The sequence below is a fragment of the Etheostoma cragini genome, chromosome 6, assembly GCF_013103735.1.
Source record: "Etheostoma cragini isolate CJK2018 chromosome 6, CSU_Ecrag_1.0, whole genome shotgun sequence".
NCBI classification, from domain to species: domain Eukaryota; kingdom Metazoa; phylum Chordata; class Actinopteri; order Perciformes; family Percidae; genus Etheostoma; species Etheostoma cragini.
The window spans coordinates 14,036,393-14,060,339 of record NC_048412.1 but is presented as its reverse complement, the minus strand read 5'-3'; the positions used below and the strand labels follow the sequence as shown (position 1 = coordinate 14,060,339).

Here is a 23,947-nt window from a genome sequence, read left to right as displayed (position 1 = left end):
CCAGCAGCTCTGGGAGTCAGTAACACACTCCACTCACAACTGGAACATATTTTTGGTACATTCTGGGGTATGAATGTTAACATGTAGGGCCTACTGTCTGTTTCCTCTCCAGGCAGCTACCCTGATCGTCTGAGGTGCCTTGATGCCCCCATCCTGAGCGACAGCAGCTGCAGGTCCGCCTACCCTGGACAGATCACCTCCAACATGTTCTGTGCTGGATTCCTCGAAGGAGGCAAGGACTCCTGCCAGGTACGAGCTACAGTTTCTTAGAGCGGACACATCAAACTTTAGAGCACCTCTGCTCACATGTCCTTTCTATCTGCGTCCCATCAGGGAGACTCTGGTGGCCCTGTGGTGTGCAACGGTCAGCTGCAGGGTGTGGTGTCCTGGGGTTATGGCTGCGCCCAGAGGAACAAGCCCGGAGTCTACACCAAGGTCTGCAACTACAACACCTGGATCCGCAACACCATGTCCTCCAACTAAAGTCTGCCTGCAAGGAACATTGAGCAAACGCTTACAATGGCATCTGCTTTGAGAAAATAAATTAACATCAACCTCACTCTCTCTGTTGTTCCTTGTTTTGTGCTGTTAGATATTAATAATAAAAATATATTTACCAATGAAAAGAATCAGCAGTGAGGAAAACAAGATAAAAAGTGGTCTCTCTATAGAAATGAATAGAAGATACATGTAAAAGAAAAACAAATAAAACTTCCAAATGAAATACATATGCATTTGAATGGAATTCATCAATTTCAAGTGCAACAATATAAACACTGTCTCTATTGCCCTGTTGTGAGGAAACAACTAGTTATATCCTTTCAGGATCCATCCTATGAATTTACTGGTTACACATCAGTTCCTCTCCAGGAAATGTGAGAAAACTATAGTACCTGTAAAATAAACAGAAACATTTGCTCGGCATCTCCAAACTCCGATTGGCCCTGAACATACCCTCTGCGTGACGTCAATAGTAAGCGACTGTCTTCGGTTTGTGTATCGGCTGCTGAGCTAACAGCTGCATCAATTGTGTTTTGGTTTTGATCTGTCTCGCATGAGCAGTTATCATGAGGTAAGAAATACAACAGCCTCTGCGTTCTTATCATGTGTGCTACGTTGTTGCTGGCAGTTCGGGCTGCAGCTTCACCTCAAACCGTGGTAGCTTGTTAGCTAACAGCCAACTGCAGGATCAGCACCTAATATATGCGGAATGCGCAACCATTGCGGATGTGGTGCAGAAAAAAATGCGCATCGATGCGACACAATACAGAGATCCACGTCAATGATAAAAGCGGACATAACTATTTTAAAATGCTACACAGTTGTAAGCAGTGTTATGTTTTGTTGTTGTATTTCAGCTCTGGAGGTGATTCTCCGCCTTGATGGTGCATCTCACTGTATAACAGCTGGAGGTTTAGATGTAGCTTAGCCTGCTCCAGATGTTTTTACACCGTGTACACATGTTCTCAGTAACCTATCATTATAAATGAAAATGATACAAATGGATTCAAGTGGCTGCAGCTAGCCATAAATGTCTCTGAACGTCATGCTTTAATCATCCAACATGATATCGTTATCTCTCACTTAGCTGCCACAATGCCTTGATTCATTTGAAGAATACTGTTAAAAAACTGTTTTTTTAGGGGAATTTTAACTCTGTTTTTCTTAGGAAATCAGTTTGTGTGGCAGCTGTAGTCAAAGCGGGTTCATCGTTTTTAGAAACAGTATACTGGAGATTTATAATGTCTTCAGCAACAGGTTCGGTTAAACCTTGAACCTGTGTTAATGGGGCAGCAGCTGCCAGTATCAGAATTGGCCCGCCAGTCAGTTCTGCTGTAAATCACGTCTGACCCATGACTGAGTACTACGAGGAGGGGGGGCTGCTGTACGAGCAATCACCTCCCATGCACATCAAAGTGGAGTCTCCGGAGGGACCCTTTGGAGGGGGAGCCTCGGAAAACGGCTTCCCCAGGGAGGATGATGACTCGGAGGGCAGCTGTGACCAGAGCAGTGGATTACCTGGGGGACTCCCCTTCAACGTGGTAGTGGTGCATCCCAACATCATGGCACCTGGCATGTCCTCAGATGACCTCTTGTCAATTGAACAAAGTAAGCCTGAATGAGATTAAGACCACTATGTGGAACCGGATTGTGTGTTTCCTTGTTTATTTGTAAATTTCAGAAGAGGATGTGGCTCCTAATGGCAAAAGTAAATTGTTTCACTGAGGAAACATTTAGCTAAAATATGCCCTTCCTTTTCACGACTTTCCAAAAGTATGAATAGTTGTAAATGTTTTGGCTTAGCAGAGTGGAATTAGGACTGCCACTGTTGAAGCACATTTGTCTTCCTCACACAGTATATTTAGCGTCACTTGATATTTTTTTCATTCCCTTCTGGGCTGTCCTCTCACCTCTCTCTGTACAGACAGAGCTATGTCCGCTGCACTGGCGGCTGGCGGCGCGGGAAAACGAAAAAGCCGTTTCAGTGGAGCAGAGCTGGAGGTGTTGGTGTCAGAAGTCACTCGGTGTGAAGGAGAGCTCTTTGGTCCAGCAGGGAGGCTCCGGCGACGGGAGAGGGAGCGCATCTGGGCGGGAATCCTCGAGAGAGTCAACGCTGTGTCCAGAGTCCCACGCACCCTTCGAGAGGTGAAGAAGCGCTGGGACGACCTGAAAAGACGCAACGGAGGCAGGTTAGCGGATGCTCGCCACCGCAGCTGTTACTTGCCATCCAGCAGAGGAGCCTCCATGCTCGGCCGTCCCTCCCAGACTAGCCCCAGGCTTCAACAACCAAGGCAAAAGCAAAGCACCAGACCAAAGCCCAGTTTCCCGTGCTTTCCTGACTCTGATACAGGTAAAAACAAATAACTTCTTTGATTGGCTGGTTTGGTTTTTCTTTGTAGATTGCCTAGATGCAACTAACTAAACTAATTTGTTTCCAGGTGTAGGAGTGGAAGGGTCAGAAAGAGATGGTTTGGAGAAAGATGAGGACAATCCTGAGCGGGACAGAGACATGGGAGAATCGGAGGGTGAACCAGTAGAGAACAGCATGGAAGACAAATTGGGATTAGGACTGGGTCTGGGCATAGGACCACCCCCTCCATCAGAACGATGGCTGCCACCTTCCCCTCTCTACAGCGCTCCTTTTCTCAATGGCAGCCCTCAGCCCAGTAGTCCTCAGCCTTCGCTTGGAGCACAGCAGGGTCCTCTTGAAGCGCCTCCGCGCAGCTCCTGGCTTGAGGATGAGCTAAGAGGGTTAGGGGAAGCAGCAATTCAACTGGGAAATAGGGTAGAAAAAAGTCTGCGGGAGTTTGGAGAAGGTTTCAGACAGGACATGAGAACACTTGTCGCTTCGCAAGAGGCATTAGCAGTCAGTTTACAACAAAACAATGTCCTCTTGCAAAGGCTGTTAGGAGTGCTTGAGGCCCAGCATCAACCACAGCCACAGCAACATCGTGTACAACAAGCACATCAATCACAAACATCTCTACAGCACTTACAGCCACAGCCGGCTCAGCAGCAGCTTCAACACACAGAACCATTGCAGCAACAACAGCAACAGCGGATTGAAGAACCACTGCAAACACAGCTACAACATCAGCAGCAGCCACTTGTAGTACAACAACAGTCACAACAGCACCAAACGCAAATACAGCCGCAGCCACAAGTCACTCAGCATTCAAACAATCCGACAGCTGTGGTGGTGGTTCCTGCACCATCGTCCCCTGACATACATGGCACTTTCCCCTCTGATCCACCCACAAACACAAATGGAAGTGTGCAAAGGCCTCGGCGAGGAAGAGCTGTTGATCACAGGCGCAGGAGACGGCGCTGAGGAGAAGGCACTTAGAAACTCAAAATGCTCAATCATGCATACTTGGTGTTTCAAAATGTGACATGAAAGTATGCTCTTTTTTCTATTTCTTTTACAGTATTTCTGTAAAATAGTATGGCATTTGGAAGTTTTACAGTCCCACAACCAGAAAACCTTCTCACACTTAAATTTAGCTCAAAGAGGACTGAAAATTAGACACATGAAATACAGTAATAGGGTGGCCTTAACGTTAGCTTGGTTCCTCAGACATACGCTAAAAGACTCTGTGGAGAGACTATTTCTATCATGGGACTTTGGATACCCAGACAACAACATACTGTAGGTGCTGATGTTTAATATGCATGTTGTTGTACATGCTTTGCAGCCAATGATGCTCTTACTAGTTCAGTACGGACTCAGTTCTCCTGATACACTAACTACATTGTCATACAGTACTTCTACTGCAGTTGTTACCATATATGGTAGTTATACAGCTATTGTACTTACCTGCTAATGTATGCTTGTGCTTTTAACAGTTTCATGGAAAAGTAAGTCTTTTCCAGCTTCGGTTGGACAATAAAGTTAGACTGTGTTCTGTCCAGTGTGTTTTAAGCCAACAGTGTTACATTTTAAAGACTTGCCAGTTTTTAAAAAATAATTTTGAAAAAAACCTTCCAGCATAAACATCACAGTAGGCTTTGAACTTTAATTCATATGGTTTTGGTGTAATTTAAAAGCATACATAAGTATGTAGGGGCTATTTATTCTACTCGTGCATGCGGTATGATGGATGTATTTGTAGATAGTTGCGAAGAAACAGCATACTAGTACACTACTAGTTTTGCACTATCTATATTTTGTAGATAGCAACTGTTCTGATGTAACTTAACTTTAATAAAAGTTAGACATGGACTGCAAATAAATTCATCTGATCACTTGTGGATTTGTCACATAGCTAAAAAGATAATAATAATAATAATAATAAAGACGGAATACTGATGTGTACTAATGTTGTGAAGAGAGTGTTTGGTGTGTAGAACAACAAAGTCACAGCGGTAGTAGAAAGGGAAATTGATGATGTTGGTTTCTAATTCTGCTTTCTGAACAGCTGGTTGTCAGTGACAATGTGTTTTATTTTGAAAGTGTCGACCGGAAAGCTCATTCCCTGTTCATGCTGGCGAGCATGATCCCTGTGTGTTCTGGACAAGGGGGTGCATGGGTGAAACATGGCCGCCGTAGACCCATCGGAGTATCCAAAACGACAGAAGGAGGTGGAAACATCTGGGGAGAAGACCGAGGCGGTGGAGTCCAGATGCAGCTTAAATCAGAAAGATGAAACAACACGTAATAAAACCGAAGAGAGTCCCGAAGATGAGCAGAGAGCCAGTGTTTGTAACGATGGCGGGGGTATTGCCAGCCATTCGGAGGTTAGTGTCGAGTCCGGTGCTGGAGCCGATAAAACGACAAGCAATTCACCAGAGGACCTAACGTCGGCTGAAAAAATGGCCGAGGCTCGTGGCGGCGACCAGCGGGCTTTCGACTGGTCCGAAGCTGAGGACGACAATGAAGAGGCGAAAACACACCAGGAGGAAAATGATACCCGTGGTAAGCTAACGTTTTTAATGTATTTTACAGTTAGCCTTAGCCTCCTGGCTAACTTGAGATGTAGCTCTCATTCCCGGTTCCAGACTGTGAACTCTGCTACATGGTAATTACCATAACAAAATCCGCTAGCATCCTGCACTATATTTTGTGATCTGCACTTTAGATGGATGGCTTCGTTAGTTGCTTGCAGTTTGTCAGATCAACACTAGATAGGTTGTTTACTGTTTTTTGTGAGTTTGCTAAGCTATTATGATGTGCTTTTCTCTTCCAGACCTCAATAATGTTACAGAGAGTGCTGGAGGGGAGCAGCAGGATACACATGTTGATGATAACGTTACAGCTGATGCGGAGGAGATTCATAAGGAGGAAGTGTCACATCCTGATGAGAAGAGCACAGAGAAGGGACCGGGCGAGGAGCCGGTGGGAGAAGACTGTGGGGTAGAGGACGTGGTTGAAGATGATGAAGAGGCAGACAGAGAAGCGGACACTAATTTGACAGCTAAGCCAAAAAAGTGCCGTTTGGTGTGCAAGGAGTGCGGGATAAAGTTCACGCGCCGCGAGACATTCAACCTTCACCGTCACTTTCACGCACATGAGGATGAGCTCACGCCTCGCACTTGTAAAGAATGCGGCCTTACCTTTCAGCACCGCAGCAGCCTCATTAAACACAGAAATGAACATAAAGAGAAGGAGGAACAACTTGTTATCCCAAAAAAGGAGACGCAAACAAAGGAGGAGGGTCGTTTTAAATGTGCAGAATGTGAGAGAATATTCTCTGCTGTGGATAAGCTGAGGGACCACAGCTGCTGCAACACAGTAGAAAAGCCTTACCACTGCCCCCTGTGCCGCCAAGAGTTCCAGTTTAAGGTGTCCGTCACTAAGCACATGATGATACACTCCCATGAGAGCATCTTTAAATGCCAGGAGTGCAGTCAAACTTTTACAAACTGCATGGCCCTGCGCTACCATCAGCGATGTCACACGGCCCTGAAACCCTACGAATGCCCCGAGTGCGGCTTGGTTTTCAAACACTACTCTGTCATGGAAGACCACCGCCGCAAGCACACAGGCAATGCACGCTCTCACCTGTGCAACATCTGCGGTAAGACCTTCAAGTACAGCAGCCTCCTCCATCAGCATCAGTATCTGCACACAGGCCAGAAGCCCTTCCGCTGCCCTGAATGTGGTAAAAAATTTGCCTTTGCCCAAAACATGAAGGCACACTGCCGCCAACATAGACTGCGCAAAACCAACTCCACCACCGAGCAGCCCGGCACGCAGGCCCCTGCACCCGTACAGGAGGCGGTTACAGGGCCCGGAAAAGAGAACACACACCATATTGAGGAGTCGAAACGCACATTCAACTGCCCCCTTTGTCCCGAGACCTGCTTGGCACCAGCTAACCTGAGAGCCCACATGCTTGTTCACGAGGCCGAGTATGAGACGCAGGAGAGAACACCCAGGCCCCCAAAGGAGAACAACAAGCACTGGGAAAAAGGACACACCTGTCCGCACTGCCCGTGTGTTTATCGGGATGAATCCAGTTTAAATTTACATGTGCTAAGTGTCCACAAGTCTGTAGCAGAATATTTAAAAAAGGTGGCAACGCCACCTAAAAATCAATTTACTCCATTAACCAGTGATAATGTACAGGGGAAATTGAGAAGCGATGACATAAGTATTAAGTCGTACAAGTGTTCTGAATGTGGAAAGACCTTCCGCCACCGCTCAGTGTTAGAGCTGCACATGCGCATACATTCTAAGGACAAGCCTTACCAGTGCAAAGTGTGCGGCAAGGGCTTTAGATTCGGTAGCTACTTACAGCAACATCTCATCATCCATACAGGCAAGAAGCCATACAAATGCCCTGACTGTGGGAAGGACTTTGCCTTCCTGCAGAACATGAAAACGCATCAAAGGCTGCATCAGGAAAAACCGTTCCGCTGCACCAGCTGCCGCAAAGGCTACAGCGACGAGACCCAACTGCAGCACCATATGTTATCACACAATGGTGACAAACGTCATAAGTGTGACCAGTGCGACAAGAGCTTCGGATTAGCCTATCTTCTCCGTGATCACATGAACACACACACAGGAGAGAGGCCGCATCGCTGTGATGAGTGTCACAAAACCTTTTCTTGGTTTAGCAGCCTGTTAGTACACCAGAAGATCCATGCTCGCAAACGCCAGGGTTTCGGCCAGTACAATTCATTCCCAATGGGTGTTAGGATGAGAGGCAGGGGCAGGAGAGGAGGGAGGCTTATGTGGGGCTTGTCTAAGCCATTGGGAGCCTCTGGAATGGTTAGCACTCAGCCGTCTCCGTATCCAGTTTCTGTACTGAAAGATGCCGATGTGCACAGAAGGGCGGCCCATCCACATTCTTCCATGCTCTCACCTCGCATGGATTTACAAGGTAGACTGCAGAAGGAGCCGTGGCTGTCTGAGCTACACCCTCAACCGGTGCAGTGGAAGGTGGACGGTGGAGAGGTAATGCCTGTCCCATCGTCACAGCAGCAACATGCTGCTCCACTGCAGACGTCGTTTGAGAGCCCACCACAGCCTGGCCTACAGCAGCACCATCAGAGAAGTCCAGGCTGGGCAGATAGCCCTTTAATTACTCAGTCAGTCCCCACTTCCACTCCAAGTTCAGAGTCATCACACATGAAAGAGAGCCCGGCTACTGTTGTCAGCTCGCTCACGGCAGCCATGCCAATAAAATCCAGCCCATCAATAGTAAGTGAGATGGAGCAGCACAGGCTGCCCAAGCTTGTTACTTGGAGTACTACACCCACATCCACAGTGCTAGCTTCCACAAGCTCTTTGCGACATGATTTTTCTATTCCCTCATCCTACATAGATGGGGCAGCTCTGTGGAGTGTCAGACCTGCTTTACAAGCAAATTCACAGATCTCTCCAAATAAGCTCGGCCAAGAGCTTCAGCTCCCACGATGGGCCGGTGCCCTCGTGTCAATACAAAAGGAGCCATCCACAGCTCCTAAAAAAGAGGACACTAGAATGTGGGACTTGAGTAATCCTCAAGTTATACCGTCAACTGTTAGCCAGCCAGAGAAGCCATGGAATGGCTGTGAGCTGCAGCAGCAGTGGGTTTCAGGCTTAGCAGGTGCGTCCACCTCAATGCAAATAGACCAAAGCAGTGCCATGCCAATTTCAACTCCTGTTTCTCATGGGGTAGGTAGCACCTTGTGGGATATGCAAACACCACCAGGAATTCCAAAGACATTAAACCCTGAGAAATTAGTAAATAGTCAAGATTTTCAGCTGCAGCAAAAGCAGGTGTCATCTGCCTGGGCCAATGTACAGAGCCAGACAACGACACAGAAGGTTCCCATCTCCATTCAATACGAGCCTCATCGTTTTGGCCAGACGTTGGGGACACCAGTATGGGGCTTCCAAAGTAATCAAACGCTGCTCACTGGGCAACTCAAACCAGGTAATGGACAGGAGCTGCAGCCACAGCCAATGGTATCAGGCACTCAAATAATCATAAACCGGCCTTCTCCTTTTTTCTCACCTCCACTTGCTCCACTCCCTCCTCTTGCTTTGCCTGGCCCACACCCTCTTCACTCTGTCGCTGTTGGCACACTTTCAAGACATCCACACCCAAATATTTTTTTCACACCACAGGCGGTAATAAGCGAGAGGCCACACATACCACAGACCATGCCCCTACCTCAGCTTGCCCCACGGACAGAACCTCACAAACTTGGACCTCGTTTGCCTTTCGCCCCGGAACGGCTTCTCCAGTGCATGATATGCGGGTGTTCACTTCCCCGGGAGCTTGATCTACAAATGCATTACTTGCAACATGCACAAGGAGAGATTTGAAATTTCTACACTAGCAACAATATTTGGTTATGTTTTTTATAATTTTTACTCAGTGGAACCTCATTTATTTGAACCTCACTTGTGCAGTTTGACCAGTTGAGTGGATGGGCATTAAAAGATAAAAGTAAATCTTAATTTATTCTGCTCAATATAGTTTATAGTTTATAGTTAGTGTACTGTATTAGAGGTTATGTTAGCCATTAAATTAGTTTCACCATAAAAAAAAAAATGCATTCACGTTATCTAAATACTTTACCGGTTTAAGCACTTTCTGGGGGGGGGCAGATTAATGAGGTTCTATGACTTTTAGCTATAGATAATATTAGTACTTTTATAGTTCTGATCATATGTCCTGAACCATTTGAACTGTGTTTCTTCATGTACAGTATACTGTGTGCCTTTTATGAGTACAGTCTGCATGTCTGCTGTCTTGGTATTTTAGGCCTAGTTGTGCTTAAGGTAGACTCAACCACGTGACCTCACTCCCAAAACAAAGAGCAACTCTTTCTAAGATACTGTAAAGAAATGGAAGTTTTTTGATTTTGAGGAGAAGAGGATGTGTAAGAACATTACAACGGACAGCTTACTACATAAAGGATGACCCTGTTAGGAAACACTCAAAGTTACAGGGTTATTGACTTGGTCCAAATATTTCACAAGTACAGTTCTCATCATAGTAATTTGGTCAAAGTGAAAGTGTCTGTAAACAAAATGTGACGGTTAGGCTTCCATGTAAAGTTCATTTCACTGAGTTTTCTGTAGATTTAACTATTGAGTGTTCATTGGGAACAGGAAGAAAGTAGCATCATTACACAACTGTCAAAGAGTACGTTTTGTACTAAGTAAAACTTGGATTTATGTGAAGTTATGTCAATATGTATAACAATGGCAATACAAACATGAAACTGATGTTATAAAATATTTTGGTCTAGTCAAATTCAGCTAATTTCTGGGAATATGTCATGACTGATATATTTTATAATTAGATTATTAACTGATTCGGGGTAGCACTACTTAGCACCTACTGGAAATTGATGAGTACCATGTAATGTGTATCTCATACCAGAATGATTATTTCAGATTGGAATGTAACCATATTTGTAAAGAAAAGTCCACATTTAAGTACAATGCAATGTTTTTTTTGTGAATACTGAATGATTTCATTCCATAACTGTAGATGTAGACAAGTACATAATCCCATCTCCTCTGTTATGATAATGGGCATTTAAAGAGGTTTGGTGGCCCAATAAGTGACTGAAAGTCTTCATTACCACTGTAAAATAAACACACAGCCCATTTGTACAAAACAGAACCGTCCCCGTGCGTCCAATTCAAAAAACATATGCCCTTCTACCTCTATCCACTGTTTTAGCATGGAAAGAAATAGAATTTCCCCATAATGTCTACATATTGGATTAAATAAAACTTGCCTTTGATTGCAGTGTTGTAATGTGCAATACTTGTTAGGTAAACCTAATTCAGGGTTCAACATCCATATAATAGAGGACTTAAAAAGAAAATGCAAACAAACAGATTTAATCCTGGTTTGGAAAGTTGTCATATTCTGAAAGATACACGTTTTTCCCTCTACAATTGGTTATTGAAGGAAATAGTGACATGACCGGTATAAAGTAGGGCTGCACAATTAATCAAAATGTTATCGAAATTGCAATATGGAGTACTGCAATATCGTATGTGGGGCCCCTTTTTTTTGTCAAAGGCTAAATATGTGTCAAACCATTGAAGGAAGTATTGTGGTGCTGCAGAGATGTCCCAGCACAAATTCTATCATACAGACTTAAGAAACAATCTTTATTTTTTGCAGATCCTCACAAAAATCACACTATAAATCATTTTCATGTTTTAGATTTTCATATTTATTGATAACATTTTGAATAATTATACAAAAATTATCATTCCCTGTAATATCGTGAATCACATTGCAATAAATTGGATAATTTCCTCATATTATGCAGCCCTACTATCAAGTATGAAAAAGGAAAATTTGTGTGCGGAAAATTTACAGTACAGTAAAGTATGCATCAAGATTGATGATGGCAATTAATCAAAAAATTTTGATTAAAAATTCTGCATTTTCTCTATGAAATCTGATAAATTGGAACCTCTTACATATTCCTACTTATTCAACAATAGTAACAATACTACACAATGTATGAAATACTTTTCAATATTATTTGAGTGTATTTCACTCTAGGAGTAAATTACATTGTTTCTCATTGTTAGAAACATTAAAGCCCATTTAGAATTTATGTATTTTATTTTCACAACCTCGACTGCCTGGAACCGTTCTTTCTCTCGGGACATCATTTATATTAATGTATTATATTATGAATAATTTGTTTTTTCCCATAATATATTAATTTATATTAATTAGAATTATTTATATTATTATGATGTGATGGTGGGGTCAGTAGGGACAAAAGAATGACCTGGAAATAAGTGGAATAATATATGTCTATTCGTAACTATTACTGCATGCAGCTCCATTAGATGCTCCTCAGCCTGCCTAATCCTACCAGTAACTACCAACCATTGAGATTCAAGTGTTTTTATTCACACTTTAGTGAGTGGATTCTGATTTACTGCAGGTCACGTCTAGCTTGAAGGCAGGAAACAAAACAGAAGAATCCACTTCCGCCGACGGACATGAGCGCCGAGATCATTCCGTGTGCCAACGTTAGTTGTGCAGGTCCTTATCGCTCGAATTGCTAAATACATTACAATATTATGCCTTGTTATGTCGTAAGAGCCTAGTTTATCATACATTCCTTTTCATTTCTTTCATCCGGGCTTTGCACTGAGTGGCTGCTGAAAAGAAAAAAACTAATTTAAAACAACTGTGGCGCTGATAAGCTAACGAGCACTAGCTAGGGTAAGCTTGCACCACCAAGCAGACACTCCAAGATGGACGATGCTAATGCCGCGGCGACCGGAGAGGACGGAGCTGAAAGCAAACCCCGCAATGAAGACACAACATCTGAAATCAACGTGGGTCCATCGGCTGAGGACACCGCTGACAGTAAGTATCTGGTAGCGGTCACTTAGCTAGCTAACGGTGTTGGTACTATCCATAAAACAACAGCATTATTCAGGCGTGGTGTCCTCCTCCACCAACCTAAGCGCACGGACATGAAAATATAGTACTTTGCAAAAAACGCTAACAATATAGCATTATTAACGTTGAATTAACTTGCACTGTTGGACATCCACCCCTAGCCTTTTGGCTAGTTCATGTTCATGGAGGCTCAGTGCTGTTATGGAACAACAGCAACAGGCCTAACGTTGGACCAAGCTGATGCTCAACCAGATGGCTGAGGTTTAAAATGTGTTGGCAGTAACTTCCATATATAGGATTATATTAAGCATAATATAAGAAATACGTTACTACCACTATAGCCTACTCATGTAGCGATATAAAAAATGCTTTCGCTGGAGTCTGAACAGTATGTCTAGGCCAAGCTGAGAAACAATAAAAAGAAGAAGCTGACAATTATTAGTATTTTATTAGCCACAAACAATTGAGGAAATTGGATAATGTCCTTTTATTTGAAATCTTATTAGTTAAAGCAGAGTGTTGTTTGCTATTTCAGAGTTAAAATGAACGCACAGATCATACAGAACCACTGCTGTGTGAGGGTTCTTATACATTTATACATTGAGCAACATTTGTACGGGATTTAAGCTCCACTTTAGACTTGCCCATCCTATGCATTCCCATGGTATTTGTTGGATCAATATTAACCATTCAGCAACAACCAAACAAGCTTTACCTTGAAATTCAGATCCTATGTGTTTAGCTTCATTAGCTACCCAGAACGACCACATTCAGCATTCCTGATCCGGACTGTGACACTGAACTGGCAAAAAAACAATACTGATTTTGTTGTTGTTGTGGTTAATTTAGCTCATGCTGTGTTCAAGCAGTTGTTGTGTATGCAAAAGTATCATACAGTATAACATAGGAATGCTACATCCCCCTGAGATGACATTTTGAATGGTAGAAATGGTTTCAAATCAGAATACAGCGGTCAACGGATTTAGCTGTTAACCTTGATTTAAAACGCAGCGGTTAATCAATTGTGAGGACCCTGCTACACTGGGTGTTAACTGACTGCAAGTTAAGTGTAACAGTGTGTGCAGTTATTTATTTAACCTCCTTGACAACATTAACTGTGCGCACACACAAAGCGCATCAGATGCGCGGTCCGGTCGCCGCAAGTATTGAATGTCAGAGTGACAGCGGCTCTCCGTGGTGGGATAACTTTGCTGCAATTTTTTAATGTAACATAAACTTAGCAAACACAAAGAAAACACAGAGCAGAGACAGCCCCTGACCTCAGAACAGCTGCCAACAAGTATACAAGATGCTAACGAGACTTCTGTAATGTCAGTACAGTAAAAATGGACCTACATAACAAAGTTTGTGTACTGTTGGCTACGAGTTAGCAATCAAACACAATAAAGACTGTTACTTGACTGGTGTTTTGAGCTAAAGGTTACCGATCAAACAATCATAGATAGCTAAACCGTTTTGGAAATGATTTCCGTCTTCTTTTATTTATTGTAATGAGAAAAGTTGACTATTTTAGGGATTTCACAAATTTCCATATGAAACGTTATGCCGTAACCCGTTTTAAATCTGAGCATGCGCAGCTCAAATCTGCACTGACAGATCGAGCAGTGACAATGTTGTTGTTAAGTGTTTGTTAGCATGTTAACGTTACCAGTGAGCTAACGTCAGCCTGTTTTAATGATAGTGTTACAGTTAACAGCTAATGAGTTAGGAGCCAGCGTTTGTACTTACAGTGAGTGCACTGATGATAACATTTGAACGAGTCAAAACTCTGCAACAACTCAATCGTGTCACTGACAGGACGTTACAACTTAACGTTAATTAAGTAAGATGGGGGGAGGGCATGAGGCTGCAAAAAGAGATCCCTCCATCACATTTATATTTCATGGCATCTCCCTGTGACAGGTGCTAGCAGCTAGTCCGACTTCTAGACACAGCAGCTGCTTTAGTAGGGCCGTTTCTACTTCTTTTCAAGGACATCACTGTTGTTGCCAACTTGGCTTTTGTTGGTTTGTTATGTGACTGATTCATCTCTAGTCTAAATTTTTTTTCCAGTTGATTTTGATGATGAATTTTAATAATTGAATGAATCACTCTTCAGATTGACCATATAATCATTTTCAAAACATTCAAAACTCTTACTGTGTTTTTAAAGGCAGCAATAAATAACACATTCAAATCTAGAGTGTTCATTTAATTTCACACATTAGCACTAAATTTTACAAAACAATCTATAATCATTGCATCCCTAGTTTGAAAAACCTCAATAACCAGTGACAGTGATGTTTTGGTGAGATGAAGTAGGGGTCCAAAAGGCATTTTAATAGAACCTAATCTCTTTGCTTAGGGTTGGGTTACCCTGAATTCTTATAAACTCCTTTATAGGAATAGCACTGTGACCACAGTGGTTTGATTTATTAATTTTTTTAATCCAACATCTAACTTTTAAATCCAACATCTAAGGGTGGGACGATATGCTTTTGTCCCGATTCAATTCTGTCACAATACATGAGTGCCAATTCAATTTGTACTGGGATGTCATGTATTGCAATTTTCTTTAAGAAAAACAAGTTGAACAATACATTTCTAGAGACAATATATCATGAGACAATACTAAAAACAGTTTTCTAAAAGAATGCTTTTACTCCTTGCAGTCAAGAAGTACGGAACATTTAGAAAAAAATGATAGGTGAATCATTGGTAACAATAAAAATAGTTATTCTCTGGAAAAGAATCAATTTTAAAAATCCATTCTCAAAAATAACGATATATCATGATTTCACATGAAAAGGGTGTTTTACAATAACTTTAATTGCACCACGAGGTTGACCAGTTTTAAGTAGACGTAACCTTTAGTCGTGTCTGTGTTTTTCCAACAACAGCAGCAGTTTGGGCTAGCAACAGGGCTAGTTTGTGTTTTTTAGCTCATAGCTTTAGCGGCAGAGTGTTGTATACCCGCAGTTGAAATTCTCTACAGTCAAATACACACACACTTTTACACTGTTTAGCTGTCAGCATTTTAACCGTGTTTAATCCGGCTAGTAGCTAACGATAGGCTAACCTCAACGTTACCTGCTGCCAAGTGTAGCGTTAGCTTTGCCAGACCATCCACACGCTGCAGAGCGGACAAGGTCTGGCTCATAGACTGTTAATATTAATTAATAAAATGTTGTATTTCTTTATAAACTAGAGCTGCAATGATTAAAATTGATCAGTTGTCAATTTTTAAATATATCATGGCAAGTAAATGTTTGTACCAAAATAGTTCTGTTTTTCAGTCTTTATTTTGGTGAAGCTGCAGCTACTTTCTTTTGTTGCTGTCTGCACACCAGAGCTTTGCAGGGGCGGGCCGACACACAAAAACACTGGCGCACACTCCAGACGCCGGCCACCACCTTCTGTTAACTGATTGCTAGCGTTTTCCCCAGGCTAATTAATTAGCTAGTATAGGCAATGTTTGGCAGCCAGCCTTCCAAAAGTAAGCACAATTAAATTCAATGTTAACCAACAAGCAGGAAAAGGAGTCTCAGCAGACCCGCGTACAGCGTTAGGCTTGTACCGTTGTTGATGTTTTGGGCATTGTAATGGAGACGTGCAGCCACTATCCCTAAACCCCATTAGGGACAGACACAAGTCCACAGCGGCCCGCGGCTCGTATGTCCGAGCCCGTCTCCACCGCCTCCAACTGCAGGTTGTCAGCTTTGTGTCTGCCTCACATATAGTCTGTCTGTAGGACCGCCGATTTAGTCCTCCGGTCCTCATCAATATAATTTCATTTGTCATGTAGCTCTCCACAAGCAGAAAAAAGGACGAGATCAAACGCAACTTGCTGGTTCAAAGTTAAGACTAGAAAGTTTCTTTGTGTTGGAATTTTAAACTCTGTGGATTTATGAGGACTATGGTTAACGGCTCCTTAGGACTCCGCATGGTAAATTGAGACAGCTAGCTAGACCATCTGTCCAATCTGAGTTTTCTCAGATTTTTCTATTTTAAAGCGGCTCTGTGTGGAGTTTAGCGACGCTCATGACGATTGTGATTGGTTTAAAGAAGTGCCAATAAACCAGAGCACGTTTTTCTCCCATCCGGGCATGCTGTGTGGAGTAGCCAGACCGTAGACTGTATACATATCCATAATGGAGCAAACGGTGTATTACATCTTTAATAGCTAGGCATATGGCTCCAGAGCCTAATCTGTCTACTGGCGATTGCATGTTGCCAACAAACACAACCTCAATATCAACACAACAATATTAAATAATGTGCACATCTATTGTGTGCAATAAGAAACTCCAACAGCAATCTTATCAAGGCGATAATATATCTCTCTTTCACTCCAAATAAATTTCATTGCGTAACACGGGCTAAACTTCCACATCGTAGCAGAACACTTATTGAAGATAACGACGCAGTAAAACCCATGACAGTTTAGCAAGCTACAGAATAGTTTAACCTTACGTTCTAGTCTACCCACATCACTTCAACAAGTCAGAAAACAGGAAAGAAAAGAAAAGATGAAGAAAAGCGTCTGCTGCTACATTCAGCAGTAATAATGTAGCAGTAATTCTGGACCCTGCTGGTGTGTGCTATTAGATTTGATTGTGAATATATTGCATGATGGTGATTTGGTAACATTTGTCTAAAAACACTTTCTGCAGCAAACAAATCGAATAATTGAACTTCACAAAGTTCATTTAGCTTAAGCACTTTATGTATTATCCCCTCTGTGATAAAACTGAGTATTTTTTATGGTTGATGTTATATTTCCAGAAACAAATTTTTATCATTTCATTAAAAAAAAGTCTTCTGTAATTTTACTGTAAACTCTAACACACCTTTTAAAATAAAGATATGATTTGCACCTTTTTTTGTGATTTGCGTTATTTTATTTTTTCCTTTCTTTCTGTCTTTCTTTCTCTGGAAACAGGAGTGGCTTTGACCTCCTATTTTCCTCTTTCTATTTTTAGGGGTTGGGGTTTTCTGCTGTCGGGATTGTGGAGAAGTCTTCAGAGAGGAGGCAGCATACTTGGAGCATCAGCATCAGCACCCGCAAGAAAGCGTGTATTTAGACAACCAGTTAGATGGTTTACATAATGCAGAAAAAGACAATAAAACCGCTAATTTCTGTACTTTATGTTCACTATCATTTGTTGAACCAAGTGAGTTCCACTCTCATATGGAGAAGAGCCATGGTCAAACCTCCCAAAAGGAGTATAGTACTCTAATTCGTTCTGGGATAACAAAGCAACACACCTATGAATGTCCAGACTGTGGGAAATGTTACTGTGTGATTGGTCACTTTCTCAACCATCAGCGCTCACACAGACAAGCCTCCAAATCTCTTTTTCATGACCTTGAACATTTGAAAAAGAAGTCGTTTCAGTGTGAGTCTTGTGGGCGCAATTATTCCCGCGCTTCAGCTCTCGATGCACACCGTCGTTGTCACGAGGAGAATTTAGTTAAGTCACAAAACAGGAATTCAGGAAATGCATTTCACGCGGAGGAGCCAACAGTGGAAGCCAAGCCCAGTAAAAACCAGACCGATGACACTCCTGAAAAATCTTTCAAGTGTTCGTGTGGTAAAGCTTTTACGGCTCTGCTGCGCCTTAAAACACATCAGCGATTTAGCCGCAACAGTCAGTGCTCTCCAGAAGAAATGAAAGAAAAACCAAAGAAAGGCTGCAATGAGTTTTACTGTAGTGAGTGTGAAAAGGCTTTCAATAGTCACATTGCCCTCTTCAACCATCAGAGATGGCATGCTAATCATTCAAATGATTCTGCGAAAAGGTTCCCATGTGAGGAATGTGGAAAAGTATTCATGACTCTAACCTTTTACTACAGGCATCAGCGCACGGCGCACAGTGATGAGACCCCAGCAAAATCCTTTCTTCATCAAGTGTGTCAGCTACAGAAGAAGGCATTTGAATGTAAAGATTGTGGGCTTAAGTTTTCCAGGGCTTCAGCACTTCACTCCCATCAGCTTCATCACACGGATATTTTTAGAGAGACAGAGAAGGAGGCTCGGATGCGCATCTCTCTGCTACCTCAACAGGAAACTTTGGAAAGTGAAAGAAAAGATACTGAGCAAGAAGAAGTGGACTCAGAGAATGTGCTTCCTACCAGTATGGCTGAAGAAGACTTGCATGTAAATGACGAAGACGGGGACAGTTATGAACCTGGGGACTTTAATGTACAGGTGATCAGTGCAAGTGAATCTGAAGACGAGCCCATCCAAGACCAGAATCCCGATCTTGAACTGCTCTGCGAATCAGATCAGGAAGTAAGAGATGACGGCAACGCCGGAGTTTCCCCCAGTAGCCCCGTTTCAAAACCAGAGATGGATTTGAAAATTGTAGAAATTGACTTCGAGCAAACTGACGAGCAGTGTGCACTGATAGCAACAGAAGTGGAGAATAAAACGACTGAGGAAAGATTTGGTTGTCCAGAGTGTTATCGTTGGTTTTCTAGTGCTTCATCGCTGCGCGTTCACAGAATGTGGCATGGCGTTCGTAAGAGAAGACAGCAGACTCAAGGTCAGTCAGTGGCAGTTCTTACATGTGACACACGTGGCCATGAAGCCAGTAGCTATGCAGCACACTGCAGTCACATTCATCAACACAAGAAGCAAAACACAACTGCTGATGATGAGGCAGAGAGATTAGAGAAGAGAAATCTGGCATGCAATGAGTGTGGTAAAGGCTTCTCACGTTTGTCTGCTTTAGTTTCTCATCAGCTGCATCATCCCAAAAGAAAACAGTTTCAGTGTCCAGATTGCATGATGTCTTATTTGCACGCAGCAAGCCTGTTTAACCATATGAAAAACTGCTCCGCACAAAAAAAGGAGAACATTTCAGTAACCAAGAAAGAGTACAATCCAAACAAAACCCTTCTCGGCCCAAAGATTTATCACTGCGAACAATGCGGAAAAGGTTTTTGGTCTCTAGGAGCTTACTCCCACCACAAACAAAGTCTGACTCAGTGTACAGATTTGAGGCTAAGAAAAGGTATCGCGGGATCTTTGCACTCTGTTAATGGCCACCCACGCTCCAAGGTTGCATGTCCAGTGTGTGGTAGAAAGTTCCGTCACAAGCGCATTATGGCATTGCACATGCGAAAACATGAAAATGGAAATCACAAATGTGAACTGTGTAACAGGTCGTTCCGTCTTTTCTCCAGCCTCCTGAGACACCAGGTTGTGCATAATGATCAGTTACTCCCACCGCCCATTAAGTCTTTTCAGCATCAGGTAGAACAGTTGAAAAAGAATACATACAGTTGTCCTGACTGTGGGAAGCTGTTTTCACGGGCCAAAGCACTACAGTTTCACATGAAAAGCCATGGCTACGAGACTGGGCACTCGCCGTCATCGCCAAGATCCACTGTTACACTGGAGGATCGGCAGTGTGCAACATGCCTTGCACATTTCAACAACAAGGCCTCTTTGAGGGCTCATCAAAAACTTTGCATTAAAAGGGAGACGGAGCAGTCAGAAAAATATCATATTCTAACACTGCACAAGGAGGTCACACAGGAAAGCTCTGAGAAAGTAACAGTACATACTGAAGAAAAGAATAAAATGGACAATGGAGAGCTAAAGATGGAACTTCAAACAAATGAAAACAACTTCGAAAACCCAAGTACAACCAATTTGAAATACAAATGCAAAAAGTGTGACCGAAGCTTTTCAGTAGCTGGGGCTTTGAATTTTCATAAAAGAATTCATGCTGATGGTTATAAATCTGTACCAAAAGCAAAACTGGCCATGTCTGTAATGCTTAAAAAAACTAAAAAGGAAGAACCAAGCAAAGGACAATTTCACTGCTTAGAATGTGGGAGGCGATTTATGTCTAACTCGGCCCTCGGCTCCCACAAAAGATGGCACAAAGAAAAGAAATGTTCACGGTCCTTGCTAAAAGACGAGGATTTGAAGTCTGTGAGCCACAAGACAGAGGGTGGACCTTTTCAGTGCCACAAATGTGGCAAACAGTTTTTTAACCATTGTGTTCTCCAGCGCCACCAGATGTTTAATCCTCAGTGTCACACCAAAACTGAGCCAGAGCTGGATTCACTCAAAAGTGTCGAAAGCAACAGCACACTGGGACATTCAGAGTTTTCATGTCCAGAATGTAACAAAACCTTTAAGCAAGGTTCACTTCTAGCTGCCCACTATGACAGTGAGCACAGTAACACCGTCGAAGCTGCAGATCACCAAGGAGACGGGCTTGCCTTGGTTGAGCAAGTCTCAGAACAAGTTGATGTCAACTTGAATGGGAGTGAGTCCATGTCAACCACACTGAAGCCGAAGGCTCACCAGTGTCCCCTCTGTTCTATGACCTTTGCTAAAGCAAGAGGTCTGCGAGCCCACAAATGGCAGGCCCACTCGAAAAGGACAAAATGTAAAAATAAGATTCTTTTGAGGTTAAAAATGGAGTCCATTGCCTCAAGCAGTGAAGTCAAACAGACCGAAGACAACACAACAGTGACGGGGGAAAATGACCCTGTTGGGAGAGGAAATAAGAAAATCCGATCAGACCCTCCGCAATTTGTCTTGTGCCTTGATTGTGGGAAGCAGTGCGGTTCTACGCGTGCCCTTCTTGACCATAAGAAAGTGTGCATGGAGATCAAGCACGAGTCTAAACCGGAGATCCAAACTCCTGCAGCCACGGCTGAGGTTTCCCCACCTCTTAGCCGTCTGTCCGAGCATACAGCCAAATGCCTCTTCAAGTGTGATAAGTGTGGGAAAGCTTTCCAAACAGAGGAACAATTGGGAGCCCACAAGACCAAGGCGAAGAGCCGGCCTTACTGCTGCGCTCTGTGCTGCCACGGCTTTTGGACTGAGAATCAGCTGCAACAACACCTCACCTGGCACGATGAAGTCCGCTGCCGTCTTCCCAACGAGGTTCGCTATAGGCTCAGCGCTGCTATGCCCTCAAAGCCTCCCAAACCTAATATCCCCACGGCTGACATGAGAGGGACGTCCTTTCCATCCTGTACACTTAACCCTGACAGCCAGTCACAAAGTAGCCATAAGTGCCAACATTGTGGCAAAGCCTTTCTTTCACCTACAGCATTACAAAAACACGAAACTCAGCACGGCAACAACGACTCGTATCATTGCTCTATTTGCCCCAGGACCTTTAGTGAAATACAGGACCTTATAGATCATCACCAGGAATGTATTGGTGATTACAGAAGGCCCAGTGATGCCCCTGCTGCGGTCTCATCAGGAGATACTAATGGCCTTACTTGCCTTGAATGTGGAACTACTTTTTATCAAGAAACCGATTTGCACCAGCACTACATAGAACATGCCAGTAGAGTGTTTTAGACAACCTGGAAAAGACTGGCGTAAATACACTGTAGATTGTTGATTTGTTTTCCTTTTTTGGAGGTTGCCAAACAACTTTAAGATGTATTAGTCCTTGTTAGAAATGTGTTTAGGCTAAGTAGAAACATGCTTTCCCTAGTTTTCTCTATATTATTTGAGATTCTCCATATTTAAAATAGTGTTTTCCTATTCTCAGGCTTTCCTTTACACTGGATTATATGTACACCTTTTAAGAACAACGCCTTTTATGAATTTTTGTTATGATGTCAAATGTATAGTTTGATCCACATTTTTTGATATTCATGAACTTTGTTAATCTCTGGATTACTGGCTGAAGTTTGGTAGTTCATATCTTGATATATCAAAAAAGAATTTGAAACATGTATGCATGTTAATGCATAAACATGAAAAATAAAAAGTGCAACTGACACACTACTTGTATCTGACACTCGAGGTTTAGCAGAGAGAAGATAATATATATGAAATTCAACAATGTGTATGCTTCATTGTAATTGAAAACAAAAAATTGCAGCCAATTACTTAACTGAAAAAGCGCTTATGTCCATGTAAGGTAGTTGTTAGTTTACTGTACCACTTTGGTAGTGGAAAAAAGTATTGCTATTGTACAAGATATGTTACTTTCAATCATGATGGCTCTAGATGACAATATACCCTTTGACTAATTGTTTAACTTGCTGTTTCTGAAACAAATAAGAGGAAGTGCTCAAGAGTAAAAAATAAATTGATAAGATTTTACGTGAATTACTGAGTTCTGTGATTTTATTCAACTTCAATTTAGTAAATCTGCATGTTTATGGTTTGACTCATCTACTAGTAATTATTACTGTATTGAGTTATTATCAGGGCAAGTTAACTTCAGCAACATTATTTATTTATGTAAGTATTGAGAAAGCCACAGTTATCTAAAGACATTACTTGACAGATATTTGTGCACAGGCCAAAAACTTTGGAACCACCTTCTCATTCAATGCGTTTTCTTTATTTTCATGACTATTTACTTTGTAGATTATCACTAAAGGTATCAAAACTATGAACATAAATAGAATAATGTACTTAACAAGTGTGAAATAACTAAAAACATGTCTTATATTCTAGTTTCTTCAAAGTAGCCACCCTTTGATCTGAGTACTGCTTTGCACACTCTTGACATTCTCTTGATGAGCTTCAAGAGGTAGTCACCTGAAATGGTTTTTGTAACAGTCTTGAAGGATTTTCCAAAGATGCTTAGCACTTGTTTGCCCCTTTGCCTTCACTCTGCGGTCCAGCTCTCCCCAAACCATCTTGATTGGGTTCAGGTCCGGTGACTGTGGAGGTGCAGCACTCCATTACTCTCCTTCTTGGTCAAATAGCCCTTACACAGTCTGGAGGTGTGTTTTGGGTCATTGTCCTGTTGAAAAATAGATGATGGTCCAACTAAACGCAAACTGGATGAGATGTTGCATGTTGCTGGAGGATGCAGTGGTAGCCATGCTGGTTTAGTATGCCTTCAATTTGGAATAAATCCCCAACAGTGTCACCAGCAAAGCACCATCACACCATCACACCTCATCCTCCTTGCTTCAGGGTGGGAACCAGGCATGTAGAATCCATCCGGTCACCTTTTCTTTGTCGCGCAAAGACACGGCGGTTGGCACCAAAGATCTCAAACTTGGACTAATCAGACCAAAGCACAGATTTCCATTGGTCCAAAGTCCATTCCTTCTGTTTCTTCGTCCAAACAAATCTCTTCTGCTTGTTGCCTCTCCTTAGCAGTGGTTTCTTAGCTGCTATTTGACCATGAAGGCCTGATTTGCACAGTCTCCTCTTAAAAATTGGAACTCTGTGTGGTATTTATCTGGTCTCCAATCTGACCTGCTGTTAACTTGCAATTTCTGAGGCTGGTGACTCAAATGAACTTCTCCTCGGCAGCAGAGGTGACTCTTCGTCTTCCTTTCCTGGGGCGATCCTCATGTGAGCCAGTTTCGTTGCACCGGTTGATGGTTTTTGCAAATGCACTTGGGACAAATTCAAAGTTTTTGCAATTTTCCGGACTGACTGACCGTCATTTCTTAGAGTAATGATGGCCACTCATTTCTCTTCACTAATCTGATTCGTTCTTGCCATAATATGAATTCTAACAGTTGTCCAATAGGGCTGTCGGCTATGTATCAACCTGACTTTTGCACAACACAACTGATGATCCCAACGCCATTTATAAGGCAAGAAACTCCACTAATTAAACCTGGCAAGTTACACCTGTGAAGTG

General features: G+C 42.6%; 4 protein-coding genes across 5 annotated transcripts; all 4 read left to right on the top strand.

The window, feature by feature from the left end:
* Nucleotides 1-2: 2 nt before the first annotated feature.
* On the top strand, nucleotides 3-577 carry LOC117945803 (trypsin-3-like; the record flags this gene model as incomplete). Its single annotated transcript, XM_034873504.1, has 3 exons — nucleotides 3-15; nucleotides 113-249; nucleotides 334-577. Coding segments are annotated over 3 exons (300 nt in total), but the record flags the coding sequence as incomplete, so codon positions are not given.
* A 372-nt stretch (nucleotides 578-949) lies between these two features.
* si:ch211-261d7.3 lies at nucleotides 950-4,734 on the top strand. Of its 2 annotated transcripts, XM_034875409.1 has the most exons (4): nucleotides 950-1,072; nucleotides 1,359-2,109; nucleotides 2,426-2,851; nucleotides 2,940-4,734. In XM_034875409.1, exons 2-4 carry the CDS (start codon nucleotides 1,854-1,856, stop codon nucleotides 3,830-3,832), a joined length of 1,575 nt encoding a protein of 524 aa, XP_034731300.1. In that variant the 5' UTR covers nucleotides 950-1,072; nucleotides 1,359-1,853; the 3' UTR covers nucleotides 3,833-4,734. The 2 variants fall into 2 exon arrangements, with proteins under 2 accessions (XP_034731300.1, XP_034731299.1); XM_034875408.1 differs by having other exon boundaries at nucleotides 964-2,109.
* Nucleotides 4,735-4,974: 240 nt separating this feature from the next.
* On the top strand, nucleotides 4,975-10,703 carry zgc:66448 (uncharacterized protein LOC327401 homolog). Its single transcript, XM_034875367.1, has 2 exons — nucleotides 4,975-5,416; nucleotides 5,688-10,703. The coding sequence occupies exons 1-2, from the start codon at nucleotides 5,038-5,040 to the stop codon at nucleotides 9,260-9,262; spliced, it is 3,954 nt and encodes a 1,317-aa protein (XP_034731258.1). The 5' UTR covers nucleotides 4,975-5,037; the 3' UTR covers nucleotides 9,263-10,703.
* Nucleotides 10,704-11,914: 1,211 nt separating this feature from the next.
* si:ch211-261d7.6 (zinc finger protein 91) lies at nucleotides 11,915-21,978 on the top strand. The gene is made up of 2 exons (XM_034875359.1): nucleotides 11,915-12,302; nucleotides 17,321-21,978. Exons 1-2 carry the CDS (start codon nucleotides 12,188-12,190, stop codon nucleotides 21,679-21,681), a joined length of 4,476 nt encoding a protein of 1,491 aa, XP_034731250.1. The 5' UTR covers nucleotides 11,915-12,187; the 3' UTR covers nucleotides 21,682-21,978.
* Nucleotides 21,979-23,947: the final 1,969 nt, after the last annotated feature.

Excerpts from the sequence above, each read along its gene's own strand:
- si:ch211-261d7.3 (XM_034875409.1), top strand. The coding sequence starts at position 1,854 with ATGACTGAGTACTACGAGGAGGGGGGGCTGCTGTACGAGCAATCACCT. Across the intron at positions 2,110-2,425 it reads CCTCTTGTCAATTGAACAAA|ACAGAGCTATGTCCGCTGCA; the intron begins GTAAGCCTGAAT and ends CTCTCTGTACAG. Across the intron at positions 2,852-2,939 it reads CTTTCCTGACTCTGATACAG|GTGTAGGAGTGGAAGGGTCA; the intron begins GTAAAAACAAAT and ends ATTTGTTTCCAG.
- zgc:66448 (XM_034875367.1), top strand. The coding sequence starts at position 5,038 with ATGGCCGCCGTAGACCCATCGGAGTATCCAAAACGACAGAAGGAGGTG. Across the intron at positions 5,417-5,687 it reads GGAGGAAAATGATACCCGTG|ACCTCAATAATGTTACAGAG; the intron begins GTAAGCTAACGT and ends TTTCTCTTCCAG.
- si:ch211-261d7.6 (XM_034875359.1), top strand. The coding sequence starts at position 12,188 with ATGGACGATGCTAATGCCGCGGCGACCGGAGAGGACGGAGCTGAAAGC. Across the intron at positions 12,303-17,320 it reads GGCTGAGGACACCGCTGACA|GGGTTGGGGTTTTCTGCTGT; the intron begins GTAAGTATCTGG and ends TTCTATTTTTAG.